The sequence below is a fragment of the Suncus etruscus genome, chromosome 2 (assembly GCF_024139225.1).
Source record: "Suncus etruscus isolate mSunEtr1 chromosome 2, mSunEtr1.pri.cur, whole genome shotgun sequence".
Classification (NCBI taxonomy): domain Eukaryota; kingdom Metazoa; phylum Chordata; class Mammalia; order Eulipotyphla; family Soricidae; genus Suncus; species Suncus etruscus.
The window spans coordinates 114,103,946-114,123,532 of record NC_064849.1 but is presented as its reverse complement, the minus strand read 5'-3'; the positions used below and the strand labels follow the sequence as shown (position 1 = coordinate 114,123,532).

Below are 19,587 nucleotides of genomic sequence, written 5' to 3'. Positions count from 1 at the left end.
TTTAGGATATCAAATGAAATTAAGAATTTTTTTAGGTATTTGTCACTAAAAACTTACGATCAGAACTGCTTTTGCAATATCACAGAAGTCTTGAGGATATTTTTATTTTAACTTAGAGAATTTTTCATCTTTCTAGTTGTTTATATTTTTAGCCAATTACTTCTTCAAGAGTACATTGTTTAATCCCCATGTACTTTAAATTTTTCCAGTTATCTTTTAGTAAATTATTTCTAGCCCCATACCATTATGATTAAAAATAATTTGGGGGGGTTTCTTTTAGAACAGTGTCATATACCTCAGCCCTCTCTGTTCCTGTAAAAAATATTTTTATATGACTTATGTCTTCCTAAATGTATCAGTACTTGTTTTTTGTCCCAACTTGTGGTCTTTTCTGGGGAATGTTCTGTATGTGTTTAAAAGTATGTGTTCTGCTACTGTTTGGATAGAGTGTTCTATAAATATTTGTAGTTCATCTGGTCTAATATATAGTTTAAATCCAGTGCTTCCTTGTTGATTTTCTGGCTGACTATCAATTCATTGTTGGAAGAGTGGGCTATTAAGGTTCCAAATTATTACTGTATTGTTATCTGTATCTCTCTTCAGATCTGTTCATATTGAATTTTTAAAAATGTTTTAGTGCTCTGATGTTGGGTGCATAAATATTTATAAATGCTTTCATCTCTTGACAAAATCTTAAACTGTTTGCCATTGTCCTTAACGGTAATAAATCACTTTATGAGATTTTTCCCTCTCACTTTTACAATGGTCATTTTTACCAAGTTTTTTGTTTTATCAGTTTATTTATATTGATTTGATGTTCATCACCAAAGAATGCCACCAACTTGGTGTAAGTAGGTTCATAAAAGTTGAATGAAAGCCTATGAGTATGGGCTTGATACTTCTGTAAGGCTGTGGCATTTTCATAAATTCCACACACGCCCAATGGGCCACTGTGGCTGAGGACAATCTTTATCTCTGATAGAAAAGTATTAATTAACAGTATTTCTTTTCACCTCCAGCAGCAATGCCTGCCTTAGAAATGGCAGTTGACTATGCCTTTGCAGACTTGACAGTCACAGGGAGAGACCCTAATATTTATTTTCTGCCGGCCAGAAGGAAGCTTAATATGTTTTTTCCTCTCTTTTCTTTCCCCTAGAGATTAGATTTCAATTTCCACAATTGACTGGAGTACTCACCCTTGCTTTCTTTATTCATAATTGTGTTATCACACTCTTGAAAAACAACAAGAACCAAGAAAACAATGTGAGTAATTATCTGACAGCTTTCATTTTGTTACTTAATTTTTAATTTAAAACCTAGAAAAGTGACCAGGAGATAATTTTCTGTAAAAATTTAGGAAGCAATATTTTAGTCTATATGTTCTATATGGTCTTCACTATCTTTATCCAACTCTGCTATGGTGATAAAAAGCAGCCCTAAATAATATGTAATTAAATAGTATGCAGGGGCAGGAGAGATAGTGTGGAAGTAGGGCGTTTACCTTGCATGCAGAAGGATGGTGGTTCGAATCCTGGCATCCCATATGGTCCCCCAAGCACGCCAGGAGCGATTTCTGAGTGTAGAACCAGAGCGGTACTGGGTATGACACCCCCCACCAAATAATAGTATGCTTTAATTATTAAAGTTTTTATATAATAATAAATTTAATTTTATTAAAATATACTTTAATAAAACTTTAAAAGGAAGTTTTGAGTTGCACCCAGCAGTCCTCAGGGCTTACTCTTGGCTGTATGCTCAGAGATCATTCCTGGCAATGCTCAAGGGATCATTTGTGGTTCCAGGGATCAAATTTGTCTTGACTATGTGCAAAGCAAGCTCTCTACCTGCTGAGCTACATCTCCATTCCCCCATTAAAATTTACTTACAAATATAAATAGTAGAATATATTTCACTCATGGGTCAGTTTTCCAATCCCTGCTATAAAAGTAATTTCTTTTAAAAATAATTAATAGACAAATGTCAGTCAATTCACAGAAAGGCAAAATTTGCAAGAAATTTTAAGTGATGTGAAATTGTAACCCTAAAATATATAGTCATTTAAGCCATTGTTACTTCAATAAAAAATAAATGTTTGTATTCCAAAATGAATAGATATCACTAATAACTATTAATATGATAACAGTTTTTAAAATCCCTAGTGATCAGAAAGGAAGCCATAAAAATAAAAGAATAAGTAGGAAAATGAAAAACAGCAAGATAGTATTTGTTTGGTGGAAGGAAACTTGCTGGGCCACACCAGGTAGGAACTTCTCAGACTTAGAGATTTGAGGGATGCTGGTGATTGAGCTAGAGTTGCCCAATGCAAAGGAACCTTTCTAACATATTTTTAGCCCTAGAAAAATAGTACATTTAGGGTCTGGAGAAATAGCACAGTAGTAGGGTATTTACCTTGCATGCAGCTGACCCAGGACGGCATCCCATATGGTCCCCCAAGCTCACCAGAAGCGATTTCTGAGTGCAGAGCCAGAAGTAACTCCTGAGTGCTGCCAGGTGTGACTCAATCCCCCACCCCTTAAAAAAAAGTACATTTGAATTCAGCTATATTAACAATCGCATTAAATAGAAATAGCCTAAATATAGCCACTGCAGAAGTATGTCAGAAGTATGGTGTCTACAAGAAATTCACTACAAAGGATAGTAATGTTTCAATTTCAGGTTCTTCCATTTGCATTTTAACAATGACCTGGTGTGACTAGACTTAGAATAGTAAATTGGGGGCTGGAGTGATAGTACAGAGGGTAGACACTTGTCTTGCACAGAACTGGCCAATTTGGATTCAATTCTAGGCATCCTATATGGTCTCCCAAAACAGTCAGGAGTCATCTCTGAGCACAGAGCCCAGGAGTAAGCCCTTAGCACTGCCTGGTGTGACCCCAAAGCCTATATATATATATAGATATATATGTATATATATATCTATATATATATATATATATATATAGAGAGAGAGAGAGAGAGAGAGAGAGAGAGAGGCTGGAGCAATAGTGCAGTAGTAGGGCATTTGCTTTGCATGTGACTGATCCAGGACGAACCTCGGTTCAATTCCCCGGCATCCCATATGTTCCCCCAAGCCAGGAGCAATTTTTGAGAGCATAGCCAGGAGCATCACCAGTGTGCCCCCCCCAAGAAACAAAAACAAACAAAATATATATATATAATAATTAATTAAATCACAGATTTTTCCAAATGTCCAAACTTTATGACCTCCAAAGTTATTTTCTTTCTATATAAAAGTAAAATATATGATAGCTACCTTTCAGGGTTATAAACAGTTTCTATAAATTATAGAAAGTGTTTACCATAATCTGCTATTAAAGCTGAAGATCTTCAGAGACTAGGGTGATAGTACAGCAGGTATAATGTTTGCCTTGCACATGACTGATCCCAATTCAACCTCCAGACCCTCCATATGATCTTCCAAGCCTATCAAGAATGACCCCTGAGTGCAGAGCCAGGGGAAAGCCCAGAGTACTGCCAGGTGTGACATCAAAATAAAACAAAACAAAAAAGAAGCTGAGCATTTTTAGTTTTTCCTTACCCATCTTACCTTTCTCTCCTGATAATGCATGTGACTATCTATGTCAGGGGTCCTCAAACTTTTTAAACAGGGGGCCAGTTCACTGTCCTTCAGACTGTTGGAGGGCCAGATTATAGTAAAAACAAAAATTATGAACAAATTTCTATGCACACTGCATATATCTTATTTAGAAGTGAAGAAACAAAATGGGAATAAATATAGTATGTGGCCCGCGGGCTGTAGTTTGAAGACCCCTGATCTATGTTAACAAAAGAAAGAATATATTTTTCTTATAGTGCTTTTAAGCTTTTTTTTTACACAAGAACATACTGACTGTTCTTTAGCATTTCTTCCAGTGATGTTAAAAAGTGGATCTTAGAGCTAAAGATATAGCTCCAAAGACTGAAGAACATGTTTTACATGTGTGAATCCCTCAGTTGATCTTGAGCACCACATGTTCCTTCAGCACTGCCAAGGGTGACCTCCAAACACCATGCTGGAAGTAGCCCCTGGATCTTGCCAGGTGTGGCCCAAAAGTACACCAAAAAAATGTATGCTCCCAGAAAAATATATAACAACCATTTCAATTTTTCTCTTTCTGTTCATGGCACACAATTTTTTGGGGTCTTTTTGTTTTTCTATTTTGATTTTTCGGGCCACACCCATTTGATGCTCAGGGGTTACTCCTGGCTAAGTGCTCAGAAATTGCCCCTGGCTTGGGCGGACCATATGGGACGCCGGGGATCGAACCGTGGTCACAGTCCTTCCTTGGCTAGCGCTTGCAAGGCAGACACCTACCTCTAGCGCCACCTCACCGGCCCCCATGGCACACAATTTTAATGTTAACATTAGCTTCTCACCAAGGGTCCAAGAATTCCATGTTCAGAGTATCACTTCATTGTTTTATAAGAACTGTGATTGGTATATTTTTTATTAAATTGCCACCATTCTTTATTCAGAGACCTGAGTGAAACTTTTCTCCCCGTTTCAGGTAGGTCCAGGAAAGAGTGTCTGCTAATGGAACTCATTCTTATTAACAATCCGGGCTCATTTAATCTTGTTTCTGTTTTTGCAGTTACTTTTAAAAAAACTTAAGGGTTAAGTTCTCTTGTCAAGTTCTCTTATCAGTTTCTCTTAGGCCTTTTCTTGGTCAAATGTATTTTTAGAGTTTTTATCTTCACTTCCACTTTAGATTTGAATTGTATTTTGGAAATGTTTTCTTACTCTCATTGCACTTACGCTTTTGTCATGAACAGCCTTAAATCTTTCAAGGAAAAATATGAATGAAATCTTACTTACCCTAAATAAACATTTGGAACTTCAGGATATATAGAGGAGAAAGTGAGGTATACAATCCCCTTTCACAAGTTCCCTGACTTGGTGCCAGTTGAACTAAGCTGCCTACCTCAGGCTTTATTAAGTTGAGAGTAATATTTGGAAATATCTACTTCATCTTCACAGGAAATAGCATGCATGTCATTAAAATGTATCTGGTGAACATTAAGAGCTGAGAATGTTGCCATCCTCTAAATATTGCCAACTAAATCATCTGTCCTAATCAACAGTCCTCTTATACCAACTTAGACCAAACACTCCAGAATCCCACTTTGTAAAGTAGGATTCTCGTGTATTGCGTCATTCTCTCCATGAATCCATGCTTCTCAAACTTAACCTCCAGAGTTGCCTTAATTACAGAAAACTACCTTGTATGCCTAAGAATCTGAGGGTATTGAACACAATTTCAGTACCAGAGATATAGTTGAAGACTTAAAGCAAACATCTTGCATCCCAATTATCCTATTCCATATGTTCCCCTAAGCAATGCCAAGGGTCCCTCATAATCACAGAGATAAAAAAGAGCCCCTGAATCCTGCTGGGTGTGGTAAAAAAAATAAAACACAGTTTTAATGAAGTCTCATGTTCATGCTTATACTAATACATATGTTATTGTACTCATAATTAGTCTTCTTAAAAACAATCTTAAAATATAGCTAGTAATCTTTCACTGTGTATGAGTTCTCTATGTGTGAATTTCAGTTACTTTGTTTAGTTAAATCGCATCTATCTTTTCTAACAATATGGATAATTGAGTTGCTACAGACAAGAATTCTTAGTACTTATTAAGAGTGGTATCTCCTGGGGCTGAGATAATTTACTGTCTCAAGCTCTCCAAGAGTAGGTGTGGAGTCATGGTCTCGATCCTCCATGTGCTGTAGTTTCCCTTTTTTCTTCTTCATTTAAAAATCTGTATAAAATCTGTATATACATCTGTAGAAGTTTTATTTGACTAGTTGAGTAGTTCTGTATGGCTAGTTTCCATTAATTTAATGCCTCACTGGATAGTATTTTCTCTGTGAATGGTACATGGAACAAATTAAAAGCCATACTAGAGAAACGGAATGAACTCTCAAATCCACTTTGCCTTGCAGTAAACCCTGTCCTCATTCTAAATTGGCATTGTTACTGTTATTAGCTTCCTTCCAAGAGTCTTGCCAGCCTTTACTTAGTTTCAAGGCAGACTAGTAATAGAATTCTTGGCATAAAATCAAGGCCTATTATCACATGTGCCTTCTTAAACATACTTTGTACTTTGAGCCACATTTTCTAAAACAAATTTTCTCTCACCCTTTTCATTAAATGGCATTTAAAAATATTTAAAATGTTAATTTCTGTATAATTGTATATAATTAAATGGTTTTTAAGAAGCTAGATATGTATAGGCCTACAATAGTAATGGCTTATGTTCATTTAAGCATTTTCAGATGCAAACAGAGAAGCAGCTGTTTACATAGTTCTACTGTAAACTACTGTGAAGTAGGACTTCTCTGATTTTAGTGTGAGCTTTGTTCTTCTTACTCATAACTTGTTACTTCTCTTTTTTTTATTTATTGTGTTTATTACCTATGACACAGAACTTCAGAGAATGACTCATTGTAGTAGCTTAGGGCATGAATTTCACCAGAAGTAATGATATTGGTATAAATATTGACCTCAGCCAGCTAATCGCTTTAGCAATAAGCAAATTTTATAATTTTATTGTACTAATTTATACATGCATTAATGGAGAATATAGCTTCATTAAATGAGCATACAAGTAATATACTTAGCAAAAAATTAACAGAACTTTAAAATTGCAGACAGGTACTAGAGAGACATTGCAGGCAATAGGGTACTTGTTTTGCACATTGCTGACCCAAATTCAATCCCCAGCACTCCAGATGGTCCCCTGAGCCCTACCACAGTAACCTTTGGTAGCCAGGAGTAAGCTCTGAGTAGCTAGGAATAAGCACTGAGCACAACCAATAAGACCAAAAATAAACAAAATTGCAAACAAGGACTGGAGTGTGACTCAGCAATAAAAAGAATGCCTTGCATTTAGAAAACTTGAGTTCAATCCTTAGCACTATCCCTCCTCCCCCACTCACCAAAATGTAGCCAGCATAGTTATTATTATCTGTATTTGGTATTATCTATACATACTGACTTCTTCCTAAGTACTTAATTCTATCCAGGATATAAAGATATTATGATGAAAAATATATGTATAGTTTCTGTCATGGGGGAATCTCAGAATCTAATAGTATAACTAATTTTAGGGTGTTGAGGGATATCCTTCCCCGGTCTTCCTTCATATTAAGTACATAAATTATTTTTATAATAAAATCAATGACATAATTCTGTGTAATAGATGCTGTATTTAAGATACGTTACTAAGTGTTCTAAGAACAGAAAAGCCGAAGGAGAAACGCTTATTGAAAAGCACCTGCATCTTAACTTTGTGTCCTCAATCCTAAATAATTAGAAGCTCTTTGAAAGAGCTGGAAAAATTTGCATAATTCAGGTACCCAAGTTTCATTGGCCAGTAAGTTTTGGTTATAAAACCCCTGATTTTTTGTTTTGTTTTCAAATTGATTATCAGCTTTGATTCTACTTTAGACTGTCTTTTTGCCCGTTACTGATTTTTACTGTGACTTTATCAGCAGTAAAGTACCTAGCTTTGCTATAGTTTTAGCCCATGGCAGGAGGAAAGTTTTCTCCCAAATCAGAAATCTTGCAAATACTAAATCTCTTTTTTTTCTTACTGTTTTTAACTGTAATAAAATTGCATTTGTTTTTTTTTTTTAATCTGTTTTCTTAGCTTTCAAACTAATTTGTGCTTAATGTGAAAAAAAAAATGCATAGGCTTATTGCCATAGTTTGTTGTACTAAATTGTTTGGCCATAACTTTAGTGGTGATGGAGACCAGATTTGTGAGCTGTGGAATTTGTTGTTTGGATCTAACAGCTGGCTGCATTAAATATCTTGGAGCTTTCTTCTCTGAATGGGAGTGGGAGCTTCAGAGTTTGAGAACAAGAGTGGGAGAAGAAGGCATTTCATTTTATTTAATGCCCTACATTTGTTTACTGGTTGCAAAAATAACATTATGCAGCTGTTTGAATAGCTGTCTCTTGATTTCCTTTTATTTACTGTTTAGGCTTATTAAACTTGTCTTTAATACCTACTTATTGTCTGCTCTTCAACTTGCATTCTTTCTTTATTAAAAAATATTTTAACATGAGTAAGGATGTGACTCCATGGTAGAGCTTAAATTATGCTTATTCTTGCATTCTTATTGTTCCTTTATTATAATTTGGTAAATAATTATCTTTAAAATTAAGTCAGATTTTTCATCATAGTTTTTGGGGTTTATGTATAGTTTTTTTGTTTTTGTTTTTTTCTCTTATGTTTTGTTTGTTTCTGGGCTATACCCCAGGGGTACTAAGGGCTTACTCCTGGTTGCTTTGAGCTCAAGAATTGCTTAAGGGTACTGAGAGAATCATATATGGTGCTGGAGAATGAATTGGAGTTAGCAATGTGCATGGCTAGTTCCTTACCCTTACATAATTGTTCCAGCCCTTTTGGTTTTATACACCTAGTAGAGCTCAGAAGTCATTGCTGGATGTGTTCTCTGGACCATATGCATTACCAGAGATTGAGCAGGTTGGCAGCTTGTAAGACAAGAGACTTATTCTGGTGATTAACCAATAGAACAATGAGTAGGGCACTTGCCTTGCACTTGTCTAGGTTTGATCCCTAGAATTCCATATGGCCCCCAAGCACTGACAGGAGTGGTCTGTGAGAGCAGAACCAGGATAAGCCCTAAGAATAACTGGGTATTGCCCCAAAACTAAAACATAAATAACTAATTTTAAAAGAAAAAAGAGAGATCATTGTACTACTTTTTAGACCTAAGATTTCAATTATATAAACCATTTATATTCCAGGCCTAAGTTTGCCTAACAGTAGATTAATCTGCATAGCCCAGAATACTGGAAAATATTTGTCAGTTTACTTATGAAGAACGTGAATTTCACTTAACTACTTTCGTGACAGATTGGATACCTAGAAGATTGGACACACACAAAACAAAAGAGATAATGTTGTATTTATGTCTTTCTATTGAACCGGTTCAGGAAGATTTCTGCACATATATTCAAGTACTAGGGGGATTATTTTTTCTTGTTTTTAGGTGAGGGACTTATCTATTGCTTATCTGCTGGTGACATTAACTTATCTCTATATTGGAGTCCTGGTTTTTGCTTCATTTCCTTCACCACCACTATCCAAAGATTGTATAGAACAGGTAAGGCTCTGTGTTCCTTATTTACTTGTGTAATTATTTACATGTATTTCATATCTTAGAGTATTCGGGGTGAATACAGTAGCAAAATGTAACACCGGATAGGTATGCATTTGAATATCTTTTCTACAACCTAGCAGGGGTCCTCAAACTTTTTAAACAGGGGGCCAGTTCACTGTCCCTCAGTCCATTGGAGGGTCTGACTATAGTAAAAACAAAACTTATGAACGAATTCTTATGCACACTGCATATATCTTATTTTGCAATGAAGAAACAAAACAGATACAAATACAATGTGTGGCCCGCGGGCCATAATTTGAGGACCACTGACCTATAGTAAAGATGGGAATTAGGCTCTTTCCTCACACTTTCTGAATTTCAATTTTGTCTTCCATTGAGTAGTATAAAAACATGTGCCATAGATGTTCAGATGGATCTTGAGAAAACACAGTGTGAATGGCACTCTGTGGTGTGCAAACAAATGGTTCTTATTAAATGCATAGTATTCTTTGTGTGGAGAATAGTTCCTAGTGGCAATCATGAATTTATAAAACCTCCACTGAGAATACATTAACTCCCTAATTTTCCAAAGCTCAGTTCTGGAAATGCCCTGGATAAACTGATGTTTTAGTTTATCGTTTCCTAAGATAGTTCTGATAGGCATTTGGGGACTGTGTGGCAGGAAGCAAGATAAAGTTACACTGTTAGGCTGTTAGAGGAGCCTAACTATATCTTTTTTTTTTTTAATATAAAACTCCTTTTAGTGAAAAAAGTTTTCCATAAGTAGTATTTCTTTTATTTGACCCATTATAGACAAAGGAATAGTTTCTAGTGCTGATAGCCAGTGAAATTCTCAAAGATAATATTTCACAGGTAATTTTCAGAGGAAATTCCTCTAAATAAGGTACAATATACAGTGATTTAATACTGATGAATTATAAAAATCACTTCAGTAAAATAATGTTAATAATGTTCTATTTATAAGAGAAATATGTTTGGAGATACGGTTGCTTTCATAGCTTGTATTGTTCTTCTATTAATTTACTCGATTTTAGATATTTTTAGACAAATGTTTGCTGAAAATTCTCCTGATGTGAACAATTCCATAAAAATCCTATTTCCTGGGGCCAGCGTGGTGGCGCTAGAGGTAAGGTGTCTGCCTTGCCAGCGCTAGCCTAGGACGGACCACAGTTCGATCCTCTGGGCGTCCCATGTGGTCCCCCAAACCAGGAGCAACATCTGAGCGCATAGCCAAGAGTAACCCCTGAGCGTTACCGGGTGTGGCCCAAAAAAACCAAAAATCCTATTTCCTTAGGAAAAGGATTATCTGTGATATTTGTAATTAAGAGGGGAGGGAAATTCTGAGTGATTAACTTTTTTTAGATAAATAAACTAAGATGAAAAGAATTTTGAAAGGAAATAGAAATAATTACTTTAGTGATTTATTGATACTAAGTGGTATTTAGTGATTTGTTTTACTCTAAATAATAATGAAACAAAATAAAGAATATCTTTGTGCCTTATACTCTAATATTTTCTTTGAAATTATGTCATGCTTCAGAGGAGGAAAATTAAGTGAGCTAGTAATGATGAAATACACTGAATTAAGTTAACCATTTAAATATTATAAAGTTTATGCTTAAATTTTATAGGAATGCTCCTTAAACTATTTGTGGTTAAAGACAAGGGTTTTTGTGATTTTGCCAAATCAGTAGCAACCAGATCCTTTTATGAAATGGGAGGTGGGGTGTTATGTCAAATTTCTGTGGAAGTTTATACTTTCTGTGTCTATTTTTATTGAAGAATAATAAGCAGCACTTGGAGAAAGTAAACCAGTCCACACACCACAATTTGAATAACAACTGTGCTCTTTTGTTTTTAATGTTAATATGTTTCTTGATTTAGAATTTTCTAGACAACTTCCCTAGCAGTGACATCCTGTCCTTCATTGCAAGGATATTCCTGCTGTTCCAGATGATGACTGTATACCCACTCTTAGGCTACTTGGCTCGAGTCCAGCTCCTGGGCCATATCTTCGGTGACATTTATCCTAGGTAAGGGCTCTTCTCTCTTGACCAGTAAGATGTGCCAGGCAACAAATGACTGTGCAAACTGGTCAGTTTAAAATATAACTGATCCTTTTGCTATAAAAATTTGCCTAATGAAAATGGTAACTAAAGATAGCTCACTGGTGTTCCTTTTCCCTGACAAGTTTTAAAAATAGAAGCCACTCCTTTGCCCAGAATGATTGTAAACTCTTTCCAATACTGTTATGTTAGCCTGGAGGCCAAATATATTTATCTCATGATTTAATGGCTATTAATCTGTTTCTTGCATGAGTAAAGTATGTGATGCTTGTGCTAGCAACTTATCTTAATTTGTGGTTATTTATATTTACTTGTATAGATTAACATTCACAAATTTTTATAATATCTTTATTTAAACATCTTGATTACGAATATGATTGTGATTAGGTTTCAGTCATGTAAAGAACACCTCCCTTCACCAGTGCAACATTCCCACCACCAATGTCCCGAATCTCCCTCTATCCCACCCCAACCCCACCTGTACTCCAGACAGGCTTTCCAGTTCCCTCATTCATTCACATGGTTATGATAGTTCTCAGTGAAGTTATTTCTATCACTGCACTCACCACTCTTTGTGGTGAACTTCATGAAGTGAGCTGGAAGTTCCAGTCCTCCTCTCATTGTCTCTGAGGATTGTTAGCATTCACAAATTTTTATATAAATGCCAACTGTTTCAAATTGAAAGTAAGAAATAAAAGAAGCGGTATGGCCTTTTGAGTATCTGCTCAAATATTCACCAGCACACAGGAGAAATTTTCATTTATGGCCTCTGAATTTTCCTGAATCTTGTAACCCCATCATTACTTTATAAATTGAGTTTTATCATATATTCATCTTAACAAGAGGTGCCTAATAGTTTTAACCCATTTTCTTGAAACTAAATCCTAAATGAAGAAAAACTTTGGATTATATTTTTTTAAAAAGTAATATCTTTTTTTAAGCACCTTAGTTACAGGCATGATTGTAGTTGGGTTTAAGTCCTATAAAAACACCCCCCTTCACCCTTGCAACATTCCCATCACCAATGTCCCCCATTTCAGACAGGGGGGAGGGGGAGGAGCGAAATGGAGAAATGGATTACATTTTGAGGGGTGGGTCACACCCGGCAGCGCTCAGGGACTACTTCTGGCTCTACGCTCAGAAATCCTCCTCAGCAGACTCTGGGTGGAATGCTGGGATTTGAACCACCGTCATTCTGCATGCAAGGCAAATGCCTTACCGCTGTGCTATTTCTCCAGCCCCTGGATTACATTTTTTAAAGTTACATTTGTAGCATCTGGAACAATAGTACAAGTAGGGCTCTTACCTTGAACTTAACTTCCCAGGATTTGATCTCCAGCACTTCCAGATAGTTCCCTGAGCACCACCAGGAGTGACTTCTGAGCATATAGACTGCGGAGTGAACCTTGAGCTCTACCAAGTGTAGCCCAAAATCTTTTTTTAAAAAAATACATTTTAAGTGACCAACTAATGTAGTGGTTGTTGTCATTTTGTTTGCAGTGATATGATGCACTCTGTCGCCTCATCAAATTATCAGTTACAGATATGTTATTTTAAATGTTATGAGGCCTTTTATACTGGCAACAACAGCAACTAAATTCAAATATTGTCCATCTAGAAGTCTAGAGTTCTATAAGTTTAAGATTCCTATAGTATATATACTCTATGCCATATTTATATTCTTTAAAATAAAGATACTGAATACAGTCATAGATTTGAAAAATTTTAGGTAAATGTCTAGTTCTGTTATCTGCCATTATTTTACTTAATGCTGGATTTTAGAATGCTTCTTCTTGGGATCAATCTGGAAATTATCTTATGAATCATACTACATTTCTTTTCCTACCATTCAGAGCGCACAGTAATCTGTCATACAGTTAGGAATGCCATATGGAATGCCTACTTTGGAGCATACATTTAAGCCTCAGAATTTTGGTTTTGTTTTTGCTTTTTTGGGGCTATACCCAATTGTGCTCAGGGATTACTTCTGGCTCTCCACTCAGAAATCACTCCTGGAAGGCTCAAGGGACCTTATGGGATGCTGGGGGTCAAACTGAGTTCAGCTAAATGCCAGGCAAATGCCCTACCCACTATGCTATTCTCTAGCCCCAGGTCTCAGAACTCTTTAAATTCTTTTTTTTTTTTAACTTTATTTATTTATTGATTGGTTGGTTGTTGGGCCACACCAGCGGTGCACAGTGTGTGGTGCTCTGCACTCAGAAATTACCCCTGGCAGTCTGTGGCACCATATGAGATGCTGGGGAATCAAATTAGGTCCCTCTCGGGTCCACTGCATGCAAGGCAAATGCCTACCACTGTGTTATCTTTCCAGCCCCTAAATTCTTAAAGGTGTTTTTAGGACCCTCAGGGACGTTATTTTACATTTACTAAATATTTACCAATATTTAGCATGTGAAAATTTGAAATAGAAATCCCAGATATTTATTAATTTCTTTAAAGACCATTGTTAAAATGAATGCAACACGTATAAGAAATTTTTTCTCCCGGTTCTTACTGTTATGTATTCAAAACTCTTAATGTTTGATTTACTTTCTTCTCCTTTGCATTTACTCTGTTGTATATTTCATTTAAATATATGAAGATCCACCCTTACATAGATACATAATTAGGAAAAGGAATTATTTTAACATTTATGTAAATAATTATAGTTATTCTTCTTTGGGTTTATTCCAAAGCTTAATAAATGGATGTTCTTTAAAAGTTAGTTGAACCTTAAGTTTGGTTAAAATAAGACCCACTGGCCTTTTTATTATTATTATTATTTGTTTTGCTTTTGATTTTTGGGTCCACCTGGTGATGCACGGGATTATTCCTGGCTCTGCACAGAGGACTCACCCCTGGCAGGCTCAGGGGACCATATGGGATGCCGGGGATCTGACCCTGGTTGGCTGTATGCAAGGCAAGCACCCACTATACTATTGTTCCAGCCCCTCCACTGGACTTTCTTACAATGATCTTTTACTCATGCATGAAATAATGACATCATTTCTAAGCATTTAGAAAATAATGGTTCACATAGCTTCCACATGCTGACATACTTCACTAAGTAATACTAAAACCCACTTTCATTAATTTACCATACTGCTGTTGTAGAAGCATTTAAATATTGGAAAAGTGTCATGCTTGGAGTGGCAAATACCAGTGTTCAAAAATTCTAATTTTTCATTGAAAGCTATAGTTTGTCTGCTTTTCTTGTAAAGACCATTCTTTGAAGATAACCTAGGCTGCACAAGAAATTTTCTCAAGATATCCATGATATTTAAGTGTCTGCAGTATATTTGATTATGGATTTTCTTCTTGATATAGAATATTAAAATACTGTGTTCAAAGCATGATTTAGTAAGATCAATCATTTTTATTCTTTTATCAGGAACTATTTCTTGTTTGAGTTTGAGCCATACCAAATGAATTTTAGGGGCTACTCCTGGCATGGTATCATCTGATCACTGCCAGCAGTGCTGGGGGACAATAAAGTGTCAGGGATCAAACCAAGGACCCAAGGAATCAGAGATAGACAGAGGCAAAGAGAGAGAGAGACTTTTATGAGAGAATGTGAGTGTGTGTTTGTGAGAGAGAGAGAGAAAGAGGAGAGAGAGAGAAAGAGAGAGAGAGAGAGAGAAACAGAAAGAAAAAGAGAGGGAGAGGAAATAGTTATTAAGCTTTGGAATAAACCCAAAGAATAATAACTATAATTATTTACATAGATGTTAAAATAATTCCTTTTCCTAATTATATATCTATGTAAAGGTGGATCTTCTTCATATATTTAAATGAAATATACAACAGAGTAAATGCAAAAGAGAAGAAAGTAAATCAAACATTAAGAGTTTTGAATACATAACAGGAAGAACCTTTGCATACAGGCAACTGGGAAAGTTTGGTTCCTAGCACCTAGGATCCCTTAAGCACTGCCAAGAACAACCCCTCAAAAAAAAAAAAAAAAGAACAACTCCTCACCTGATGTGGCAAAATAACATAAACTGGGAGCTCTCCCCAATCCCTGAAGAACAAGTTTTTAATTTATTTTTTCAGATTTTGTTAGTAAAGAATAGTTTTTAATAAATATAGACATAATTGCCTTTGTCCATGCAATGGACCAGCTTTTATAAACATGTAATGTTTGGTATGATTATGAAAATAATTTTTACCTCAGGAACTTCCTGAAAAGGTATTAGGAACTCTGGGATTTGTGGTTATACTTTGTGAACCACTACTTTGGAAAATATGCAGAGTTGTTCCCTTTTACAGTACAGAAATAACAAAGGTCCAGCCAGTGACTCAAAGCTCTGAAACAATTTTAAGATTGACGTTTCTGGATCAAGAGTTTGAGCTAGAGGTCTGGTTTTAATTCATCAGGATGAATGACTTATCATTTATCTGTGCAAATAATTTTTCTTATTTTTTTTTTTTGGTTCTGTTTTTGGGCCACAGCTGGCAGTGTTCAGGGGTTACTCCTGGCTATGTGCTCAGAAATGGCTCCTGGCGGGCACGAGGAACTATATGGGATGCCAGGATTCGAACCAATCACCTTAGGTCCTGGGTCGGCTGCTTGCAAGGCAAACGCCACTGTGCTATCTGTCCGGCCCCAATTTTTCTTATTTTTAAGTTTATCCATAACCATTATCTGGGTTTAATTACCCTTGACTACTTCTATTCAGAAGGTTCTCTGATTTGTAAATTTAGCTTTTGAGAATAAATTTTAGGGAAATGTTACCTATGTGCATCAAATTTCAATTGCATGATATTTATTTGTGTCCCAATAGTTTGATCCCTAAACTATTAAGATCTGCTAGATATTGTAAGTATCTAATGAGGTACAAAACATAAGGCACTTATCTTGTAAATTGCCAAGCCTGGCTTGATCCCTGGCACCACATATGGTCCCCTGAGCATCTCTAAGCATGATCTCTGAGCAGAGTCAAGAGTAAGTCATGAGCAGTTCTGGTATGGTCCCACTCTCCTCTTTCACCCCAAATGTCAAGTATCTAGTGAAGACTCTATTTATGGTAAATACTAAATACATGGAAGTGATTAACTCTGAAAAATAAAAAACCTACTCCTTGCCTTTCACTTGAAATAATGTCTTTTTTAAATTAGAAAAGTAAAATCCTTGTACCAGAGCAATAGTACAGCAGGTAAGGCACTTGCCCTACCTGTATACAGCATAGGTTCGATCTCTAGGATCTCAAATGGACCCTGTAGCATGACCAGAAGTAATTCCTGAGCTCAGACTCAGGAATAACCCTGGAGCACTGTTAGGATGATCAAAAACAAAATAAAACAACAAAAGTAAAACTCTTTTTAAAGTAAAATATTGTAAAAGAGGGCCTTAGTGATAGTACAGTGGGTAAGGCATTTGCCTTGAACATGGCCAGTCCCAGTTCAATCTTCCGTATCCCATATGGTCCCTTGAGCAGCATTAGGAATAACCCCCGAGAACAGAGCCAGGAGTAACCTGGAGCACTGCCAGGTGTAGCCCAAAATTTTAGAGAGACAGAGAGAAAGAGAAAGAGAAAGATAGAGAAATCTGTTAGATATAGAAAAGAAAAAATTACCTCAGATCTCAAAATTTTAACACAATCATTACTGCTTTCTGATATTTTTAATATTTAATATATTCAATTAAATGAGTTACATTGCTATCTATCTAATATACTTTTGTTTTTCTATATGAATCTTCATATTAGTAGACTTTTATACTGATTATTTTCTAAAGATATTTAAATCACATCAGGGTGTGAGTTATAATTTTGTTCCTACATATCATATAACCTATTTACATGGTTTGACAAAAGGGCCAGCAACATTGGCCCTTTAACCAGCACTGAATACTTTCATTGCCTACTATTTGTCAAATGTAATGCATGCTCATTTTAAATGTCAGTAATGAATTTTATTCTCATCATAATTAGTATTTCTGTTTTTTCCCTTCTAAACTTTTAGCATATTCCATGTGCTGATTCTCAATCTGCTTATTGTGGGAGCTGGAGTGATCATGGCATGTTTTTACCCGAACATTGGAGGAATCATTAGGTACTGCCTATCAGTAAATCTTGTTCTCTTGTATATTGGTTTTAATCTTAAGGTTCATCTGTGGGCGGTAGTGGACTAGTTAATCATATGAAATATTTACTAGTATTTAAAATTGATATTGTTTTGGGTGCGGGAGAAATAGTACAGTAAGTGGATCGCTTGCAATGCATGCTGCAGACCCTCATTTGATCCCCAACACCCCATCACCAGGAATAATTCCTGAGCACAGACCAGGAGAAACCCTTGAGCAATGTTCAGTGTGGTCCCAAAACCTTTAAATAAATTAATTAATTAATTAATTAATAAAACTGATACTGCTCAAATGTGATTTTCTGGTCATAAGTAAGGTGCCTCAATATTTTGCATTTCTGCAAAACTTGGGTATCTTTCCCTATCTTTTGTTCTCTTTTTCTTAATTCTACTCTATTCCTTCTCTCTCTCTCTCTCTCTTTCTCTCTCTCATTAAATTTTTAAAGTACTTAGAAAGTATCATCTCCAAACCTTTTTGATCCATTTCTTCACAAAATATTAGTATCAGCTGTTGTTAGAGAGTAGACGTTTATATAGATGGCTCTTGCCTTAATATCCTCCTAAATGTTGATTTGTTAAGCAGATCAAGACAAAGTTATAATCTCATAATTCCCTAAAATTAATCATTAGAATGATCTACAGCCTCTTCCTTATCTGACAAATGTAGAACAATCACTTTTGTGTGATTCACCTAAGAAAATAGTGAGAAATAAATTACAGGCAAATGGCTCTGAAGCTTATTGAAGTGTAGTTTCCTCCATGAGTTTAATGTTTAAATATTTCTGACTGACTGTTACCTTTGATGGTTATATTCTTGCACTTATCTTTTTCCATACTTAAGCAGATGCTCTCAGTATTTTTAGAAACTCAGAATGTGTGATAAGTTTATGAAAGATCAAAGGTAGAAAGCCTATCTCCAGATGTTTCTGAGGAAGTAGTTGCAATCACTGAGACAAAGGAACTGTGGAGTTTTAAGAGACGTAAAAAGCTCTTTGTCAAGCAGATACTATACAGATGAAATAATATTAAGCAAAGTAAGATACACTGTTTAAGCTATTTTAAATTCAAATGCTTGATATTAACAATGAATCAAATAATTTACAATATGAGACTAAAGAATTAAAATTAGACTGTATTACAATACTTCATTGTAAATCATAAAAAGCAAAATGCAACATGACTATTAACCCACAAATCTTTTGTTTTGCAGATATTCAGGAGCAGCATGTGGCCTGGCCTTCGTATTCATATATCCATCTCTCACTTATATAATTTCCCTCTACCAAGAAGAGCGGCTGACGTGGCCCAAGTTAATCTTTCATATCTTCCTTATCATTTTGGGCCTTGCTAACCTGATTGTTCAGTTTTTTATGTGAAATACTCAACTGTCTTCTGAGGATCCTTTGTAGTATTTTAAACTTTGACAACAGTACTTGTAAATGCTATTGTTGCTATAATTCTAAATGTTTTTCCTAAGATAATTTGAAAACAAGAAAAAAATCAAGGTGTATTAATTAAATTGTTTAGGATGGGAAAAGGGATAATGAGAATTATCTTTGACATTACTGTTTCATATGTACTCTTTATTCTCCTACTGATATGCATACTCATATGCACCTATCATCACTCATTCTCACTGTCTTTTCTCAGCCTTTGGAAGAAAGACATACTGGGTTTTGCTTCTAAAGGTAGAAGATGGGTAGGTTTTGGGGGGGCTACAATTAAGATACTCAGGGTATCACAGCAACTATTGCCATATCTTATTTCTACTCAGTTTCAGTGTATTCACTTCCATTTACTTCCTCCGTTGCTGCCGTTTGCCTCATACATTTACTGATTGGGACAGTAAATCAAATACCTCGTTTTTAGAAATGAAGTCTCCAGGACATCAGTGTTAATATAGTGAACTGTTAATTGTGTCCTTGACTGCTGTTTTTTAAAGTACAGGCCCTGGGTGGTCATGAAACTTAATGCTCAATAAATAAACTCTAGGAGAGTTTGTTACTGTTCTACCGACTCCTTTTGTTTCTAATTTGACACCGGTGACATTGAAAATTATAGTTGTCCCATCTGATTTTGCGAAGGGCCAAGAGTGATTATCCCCATTCACCTCAGAAGGATCTTTCTGCTTTTTTTTGGATCCCTGAGCACTGCAGAGGATGTCACAAGAGGACTGATGGGGACTCGTAGGAAACAGCAGAGGGGATTCAAGGGATCTGTGGGAGAGAAAGGGAACAAAGCACTGGGCCTCCTTCCAG

The 19,587-nt window shown here is 35.9% G+C and overlaps 1 protein-coding gene across 1 annotated transcript in view; it reads left to right on the top strand.

Moving 5' to 3' along the window:
• The window catches only part of SLC38A9 (solute carrier family 38 member 9), a 64,033-nt gene extending 44,672 nt beyond the window's left edge, over positions 1 to 19,361 (top strand). The window contains exons 10-14 of the mRNA XM_049768149.1: positions 1,157 to 1,263; positions 9,048 to 9,161; positions 11,064 to 11,212; positions 17,210 to 17,299; positions 18,540 to 19,361. Of these exons, the coding sequence (XP_049624106.1) occupies positions 1,157 to 1,263; positions 9,048 to 9,161; positions 11,064 to 11,212; positions 17,210 to 17,299; positions 18,540 to 18,705 (626 nt within the window). The 3' untranslated portion in view covers positions 18,706 to 19,361. The remainder of the gene's footprint in view (positions 1 to 1,156; positions 1,264 to 9,047; positions 9,162 to 11,063; positions 11,213 to 17,209; positions 17,300 to 18,539) is intronic.
• The last annotated feature ends 226 nt before the right edge of the window (positions 19,362 to 19,587 follow it).